This window comes from Parasteatoda tepidariorum, chromosome 6, assembly GCF_982258835.1.
Source record: "Parasteatoda tepidariorum strain Cologne lab strain chromosome 6, Ptep-v5.0, whole genome shotgun sequence".
Classification (NCBI taxonomy): Eukaryota; Metazoa; Arthropoda; class Arachnida; order Araneae; family Theridiidae; genus Parasteatoda; species Parasteatoda tepidariorum.
In genome coordinates, this window is record NC_141760.1 from 99,586,237 (window position 1) to 99,593,490 (window position 7,254).

The following is a 7,254-nucleotide window of genomic DNA, read 5'->3' on the forward strand; positions in this document are numbered from 1 at the left end:
TATTTGACAACTAATAAGTTAAGTCCGATTTGAATATCTTTAAAATGAAAAAAGTTTCAAGCAATTTTCTAAGTAGTTTTCTTACTCTTTTATGAGAAAACTCAAAATTATGAGGGTTTTTTCACAAATTTCATTTTGTTCTATTAAACAAGATTTATTAACAAATGATGATACCCAGAAAATGATGGTCTGGATAACAAAGTGTGATGGAATTAGGAAATAAAACATGCGAAAGAAAGGATACTTTAATCGGCATAATCTCCAACCGATGTCATTTATAAATCTTGTTTAATAGTACAAAATGAAATTTGTGGAAAATCGTTTATTATTTTAAGGTTTCTTTTAAAAAGAAAAAAAAAACTCCTTAGAAAATTGCTTAAGATATTCAAATTGGACTTAAGTAGTAGTCAAATAAGATTCACTACAAAATTAAGAAAATTTTTTAAATTATTTATTTATTTTATTTAGTTATTTTTATTTTGCGTATATGCGCAGTATAAAGAAACGTTAATTTCACGTATTTGGAGCAGTTTTTAACAAATTTTTTTTTTAAATTTCTATGTCAATAATATTTTAATCAATTTAAAATTGATTAAAACGTTTTTTATTTTATTTTATTGAATTTTTTTAAAGTTATTAAAAAAAAACGCAAGACAAAAAAATAATTTTTTTTTAAAATCTTTTTTTTTATAAAAATGTTCATATTTTCAAAAATATTTAAGCTACATTTACGAAGTTTAGTTCAATTATTGTATACAAGAACCAAAATAATAAGTTACAATTTTATTACTACATTTTTTTGTCATAGGGTGCTCAAAAGTATTTTTAACGTTTGTCATTCATTCTCGGTGCCTCAACCCTTAAAAAGCTGTAAATTTCATTGATATGAATAAGAAATCGAAGGATCTAAATTTATATTTTGATTCTCCATGTATTTTCTGAGAAATATCAAAAAAATGTGTTAGTATCGATTATCGAAGTCTTTCCATTATTTTGTGCAACTCCTGTAGAATTCTTTTAATCAAAATTCGAACATTTATCTTCATTTTCAATGAAAAAATCGAACATTATGATTTTAATAATTTGGAAGTATACTTTTTCAATAATCATTTCGTTTAAAATAATTAAACACTACTGTAGACACGTGAGGGGCTATTGTGGATAAGTTATAAAAATAATTATTTAATCTATTGTTAGTTACAAAAAGTAAATAAAATTAAAATACCATTCAATTCTCAACTTGGTTATTCGATTTGTTAATATTCTGTACCACCGCTATATTTTTAATAAGATACAGCGACCGCTGTGTCTATAAATGATAGCAAAATGAATAAAATTGAATTTGAATAAAATTGAATTTTTTTTCTTTGTATGGCTCTCTGCATGACATTTCATATCCAGAAATAACAAAATAGTTTTTTTTTTTTTTTGAGATTGAATTTTTCTTGCAAAGCTGAAAAGAAAGTTTGACAGCTAAGAAACTAGATTTAATAGAAAAAAAAGTGTTCAAAATTTATTTTTCAATTTTATGTATGTATTATTTCAAATAACAAATCAATGACAAACAATTTTATAAACATAATTGCATTATTAATTAAGCATAATAATTAGACATAGTTGTAAACAATTGTTAATATTAATAGTCAATTTATTGCAAGGCTCAGCACAGGTAATTGTTGAAATAGTCGCGACTAAAATGTAACTAAAACTTTTTAGAAAATGATAATGACTTTATTGAAAACAGTGTTAATATCCGAGAAACATTTTAATAATTTTATAAATATACAAGCTAAAGAAAAGAAAAAATGGTTTAGAAACATTTATCTCTGAAGAAATCAAACATAATTTTAAATTACATATTAATCAACTACTATTAGAAAAAAATTGCAAAGTAAATATTTTTCCTAACTAAGAAAAATGTTATGCGCCAAATTTCAAATGCAACAGAAACTATTAATTTAAAATATCAGTCCAAGTATAAAACAAAACTATTGTTGCTATTACATAAAGTCAAAACATATTTATTAATTGTACTCATTTGTTATTGTTTTTTTTTTTGTAAAATTAATTTTTATCAGAGGGGACTTATTTTATTCTAACTTTAATACGTTGCTAATTTTATCAACATAGTCAAAAATGGTGATTGAGCCATTCAATAAACTGCCCTTCAAGCATTGAATACTCTTATTTATGTTGACATATTTTAATTTTTTCTTCGCTGGCCTTGCAGAGCCAGCATCTAGCATATTCATTCGCCCCTCGTTTTCAAACTGCAATTGCTGTAGTATTGAAATCATCGAGAATATGTCAACATGAGAAGATGGTGCTCGTATGTTTAGTTTATTGTGCCAGCCTTCAACTGAATTATTAGTTCTGTCGTTGCCACTATTGAAATGGTTCCATATATCCCTGTAAGGAGAAGAAACATTTGCCATTACATATTTTATCTAGCTGTGTTATATACAATACATGAATGAAATTGTCATACTATGATTTAACACTACAGTATCTAACTTTTTTTTTTATATATGTATTGATGATTTTAGCATTTATAGAAATAGGATATTATTCGCATAAAAGCATCATTTCATGTTACAACAGCCTAAACTCTAGAATTGTTCCTGAATATGGGGCTAAGTTGTTTTTCTTAAAAGCAAAAATAAATGACTACAAAATATTCAGCATAGAAAAATGTTTTCCTCCAAGTACATAGACTTTTCAAGCTCTTCTAAGCAATGCTCTAAACCCAGTTAAGTTTCTATCAAGATATTTAAACTGAGCTTACTCAAAAGATAAATAAAAAAAAATTCAATTTGTCAATATTAAGTTTATACAATTAAAAGTGTAATACATCTGAGCTAGATAACCTGTCTTGACATAATTTACTTTAATTATTATTATTATTTATTCAAGTTTTTATTATTAGTGAGTATTTACAGCCTATAGCTTATTGGAAACTGACATTTGTCAAGAATTTATTTCTAAATCTTCAGTTTTTTTTTTTTTTTTTAATCTTAAATATAAAATCTTGTTTGCCTAAAAATGTTTATTTTACAATTTTTAACTTGCTATAGAATTGACGTATTATGAAAATCAATTGGAATTTATTTTGGTGATTACATAGATTATATTGAATTAACTTGGATTATTTAAAATAACTTTGTTTTAAAATAACTTTGTATAACTTTGTAAAATAACTTTGAATAGGGAGAAAAAAACTAATTCCCTAACAAATGTAACATTTTATATTCATTATTAGATTTAAATCTAACACAATTGAAACAGTGACAAATAAAAAAGTGTCCAACTAAATGAAGCTCATTAAAATTAAATTTTATTGTATGTAGTACTTATTGTACACTGAATAATATTATATGCTGAATAATATTATTTACTGAATACTTATTATATACTAAATTATTAGTACTGAATAAGAAACAAAAAATTGACATAGTTTAATAAATATTTAAGAATATGTTTTCTGTACATTAAAGGAGTATATAAAAATTTATTTTAAAAGGGGATATCAATTATAATTAAAAAAAAAATTTAAAAGGGGGTACAATTTTTATGATGAAATTACCATTTTCCTCATAAAAATTGAATTAATATTAATTTATGACTGATTCTATTGAAATAAAGTGACATAATTAAAATAAATATATAAATTTTGGAAAATCTGTTTTATGTGCAGTGATGGAGAATATAAGTTCTTTTATTGTTTCATTATTTTGTTACTTGATATAATAAAAAAATAATAACTAAATAAATAAATCAATAAAAATGCAATAAATTAAAATAATTACTTTTTTATTTGGCTGAATTAAAAAACGTGACATAGTTCATAAATATATATTTTAAAACATTAGTTATATGTACTATATTAAAGTAGAATTTAAACTTATATTGTGTCTCATCTTGAGATTTATTTCTTATTTTTTCTCATTTTTCATAAAGATTTTTTTCAGTAACTATTATTTTTAATTTAACAGAATTAAAACAAATATTAAAAATGAAAACTTACTCATAAATTCTCTTCACTGGAGTTTTTTCGTCTCTCTCTTTCATTTTCTTCAAAAGAGTTCTTTTGAAAATCATTTTTTCCTCTGGTTCATGATTATGTGTTCCAGACGTCGAATGAAATTGATTATCTTTAATGCACACACGTGCACTGCAACCAGTCCATTGCGAACTGCAATACCATACCGATTTCTGATCCTTATTCGTTATTTTATAGTTGAATAAATTCTTCCTAAATATAAGCACTCTGCCTCCTCTTTCCGAAGGAAGAAATTGAATATTATTTTCGTCCATTTCAATTTTTATTTGCAATGCAATTTCGAATAAAACTAATTTGTAAAATGTTGCGTTAAAATTAAAATTGTAAGTTATCATTGATATGTTTAAATTGTGTTCAATTCTCTTCACAAACGCCATTAGTATATGCTTATATGAACCCAGTTAGTTTTGGTAAAAATAAATTTAAGAATATTTTTATCAGCAAGTAAGACTCCTCAGTTCAACCTCTCACTTAATTGCTGGCGCGTCACCCCTACGGACGCCAACCCGAAGGGGTGTCCCTTTCGTACGCCAAAACGAAGGGGTGTGCAACCCTAAATGCCACACACCTCTTTTAACCCCCTATATCATTATCTCCTCCATCATGGCTGCAGCTTCTTAGAGGGGTGGGGGCCGAAATCCAGGTGCATCTAAAAACGGATGAATACCCCAAGACACCGCGCCCATTAAACTATTTCGTTTAGAGGGAGGATGGGAGAGACCAGATAGGAACTCATGAGTATGGAAATTGGTTTTGGATCTTTTTATTTTCCAAATCTAAGTGTCAATATTTTCAATCTCATTTCTTTTTATGAATCTCTTGGAAAGTCATATTTCTGTTCATGAAATTATTTTTATTTATAAAAATAAAAAATTTAGATGGTTTATTATAAAATATATAATTATTATAAAATCTGGGTAATCTCTTTTACGTAAATAATATTTCTTAAAAGCCATTTAATGATTCTTTGAAAAAATTGAATTCAACTCGACTGCAACAATTTCAATTTAAGAGAAAATAACCAAGTTTATAATTTTAGTTAGTAATTTTTCAGAGTAGTTAATTGGACAATGTTAACTTTTTCGTCCAATTAATAAGTGAAATAATTTTCATAGTCACTTTCCCTTTTTGTCAAAAGATAAATTTTGTATACTTTTTCAATCGTGCACGATACTTACGAGTTCTAAATTCGAAATTTACTTTATGATTTGTTTGAAGCATAAATTTCTTGCTTTCAGGATTATCTATGTTTGATATTCTTATAATTTTTAACCAGGTGTTGCAATAAATTTAGTTAAAAAAAATATTTTTATTTCTAATTCATTCTAAGTGTATAGCGTTCGACTTTTTGTTACATATAAATAAAATGAGCTGTAAAATATTTTGTTAGAACGTCAAATAACTTTTGAAATTTTGACAAAAGATTTGGAGATTGAGCACCAAACGCATGAAGCGTGCAAAAGTGACAGAAAAATAGGATTACAGTAAACAAAAATTTACATTCTTTTAGTTATTAATTCGTTCTACGCCTAAAAATTACATGATTAAATTACTAATAAACAATATATTTTTCGCAATTCTCATAAATCTTTGAGATAAAAATTATTATTGAAATAAGTTTGTAGTTTTTTTTTAATTCTATTTTAAACGTATCTAGAACGAGATCTCATGAATAATTACAAATAAATTTTCAATAATGGATGCATCATTATTAAACAATGTATCAGTAACGAATTATGTAATTGACTATGTAATGTAACTATGTAACGAATTATGTAATGACCCTACAACTAGAATTTGGGTGCTTTTGAAATATGCAAAATGTTTCTACTGCATAGCTATATTTGGGCAAATCCGACACATTTAAAAAACTAGGAAACAAACCATATAACCAACTGAAAAAGAATAAAGCACATTGTATATATCCCAACGAGAATAACATCCCAATTAAAATTTCATTTTTAATTTATTAAAGTTAAATCTTAAAAGTTAATACATTTTAAGAATACGTAATTATGCTTCCAATTAATAAAGGCAATCATTGCAAACAATGCTTTCAACACTTGTTCTTTGTTGCCTTAGTGAGAATATTACTTGTGGTTGAATATTCTCACGAAGCTGATAAAAACGGTGAGTGCTTTGCAGCAGTTCATCATCATCATAAAAAAAATTCATAACTAACTTTAACATTAAATCTGCCGTGCGATTGAAAAAAGAAAAAAGGAGAAGAAAAAAACAGTTCATTTTTGATAAATGTGGATTGACAATAATTTTCTTTCAATTTCTAATGCTATGGATGTTAAAAATGAATTTCAAATAAAAAATAAAACAAAATTCTTTCCCTTTCTTTTTGCAATAAATAATTCATTATAAAAAAAGGGAAGTACATAAATCTCTCAATGTTCAATTTCTTGTCAATTACGTTGACTTTTCTATAGTACGGCAGAAATGTAGTTATCATTTATGGAAATGGAGAAAGAAGATTATCAGTAATTTGTTATACTTCAAAATCTTGGCCACCTGAATTAATATTCCAAATCAACTTTCAAATCAACTTTCCTATAATTTTACTTTTACGTTTAGAAAATTACACAGCTTATCAAAGATAGCTTTTAAGGATCTTCTTCGAAATAAGTTATTCCTTTGAAAGTTATTTATTTATCATGTCTTTTTTTAACGGCATTTACAAATAAAGTGCTTTTATTACCCACTTTTAGCATTATTCTCTGTTTTAATTATTATGGTTATTATAATTTTAACTTAAAGGCCTAAAATTAAAAATGACGTTCCTTCATTACATAAAGTAATCATAAGACATTACTTAATAATTTAGTACTATTTGATGAAAATATTAATACCGTTTAACATCAAAAAGTAATAAGTTATATTTTTTTTTAAAAAATAGACTTCATATAAGACTATGCTCTCTCAAAATATGCAGTTTAATAAATTTATAATAAATAACTGTTTTAGATCAGTAAAAAAAAAAAAAAAAAAACGTATTATTGTAAATAATATTTTTGCGATAAGTTTTTTAAAGTAACAATAATAAAGTAGAAATCATGCAAGTAAAAATGTCAATTATGAGTTTGTGGATAAAGTTGCTATAGTATCCGAGTTAAAGTATTAGAATAAGTTTAGTGATATAATCGGAAACCAGATATGTATTAATATAATTTAAAATGTTGCGATCA

The 7,254-nt window shown here is 25.1% G+C and overlaps 1 protein-coding gene across 1 annotated transcript; it reads right to left on the bottom strand.

Annotated features, from left to right (window-relative positions):
- Nucleotides 1-1,346: 1,346 nt before the first annotated feature.
- On the bottom strand, nucleotides 1,347-4,733 carry LOC147808236 (uncharacterized). Its single transcript, XM_087166259.1, has 2 exons — nucleotides 4,025-4,733; nucleotides 1,347-2,409 (listed from the first exon to the last, which is right to left on the bottom strand). Exons 1-2 carry the CDS (start codon nucleotides 4,435-4,437, stop codon nucleotides 2,091-2,093), a joined length of 732 nt encoding a protein of 243 aa, XP_087022385.1. The 5' UTR covers nucleotides 4,438-4,733; the 3' UTR covers nucleotides 1,347-2,090.
- Nucleotides 4,734-7,254: the final 2,521 nt, after the last annotated feature.

Bases quoted from the DNA above. Each gene is read 5' to 3' on its own strand.
- LOC147808236 (XM_087166259.1), bottom strand. From the start codon at position 4,437: ATGGCGTTTGTGAAGAGAATTGAACACAATTTAAACATATCAATGATA. The intron at 2,410-4,024 runs GTAAGTTTTCAT...TTCTCCTTACAG, and splicing joins CCAGTGAAGAGAATTTATGA to GGATATATGGAACCATTTCA.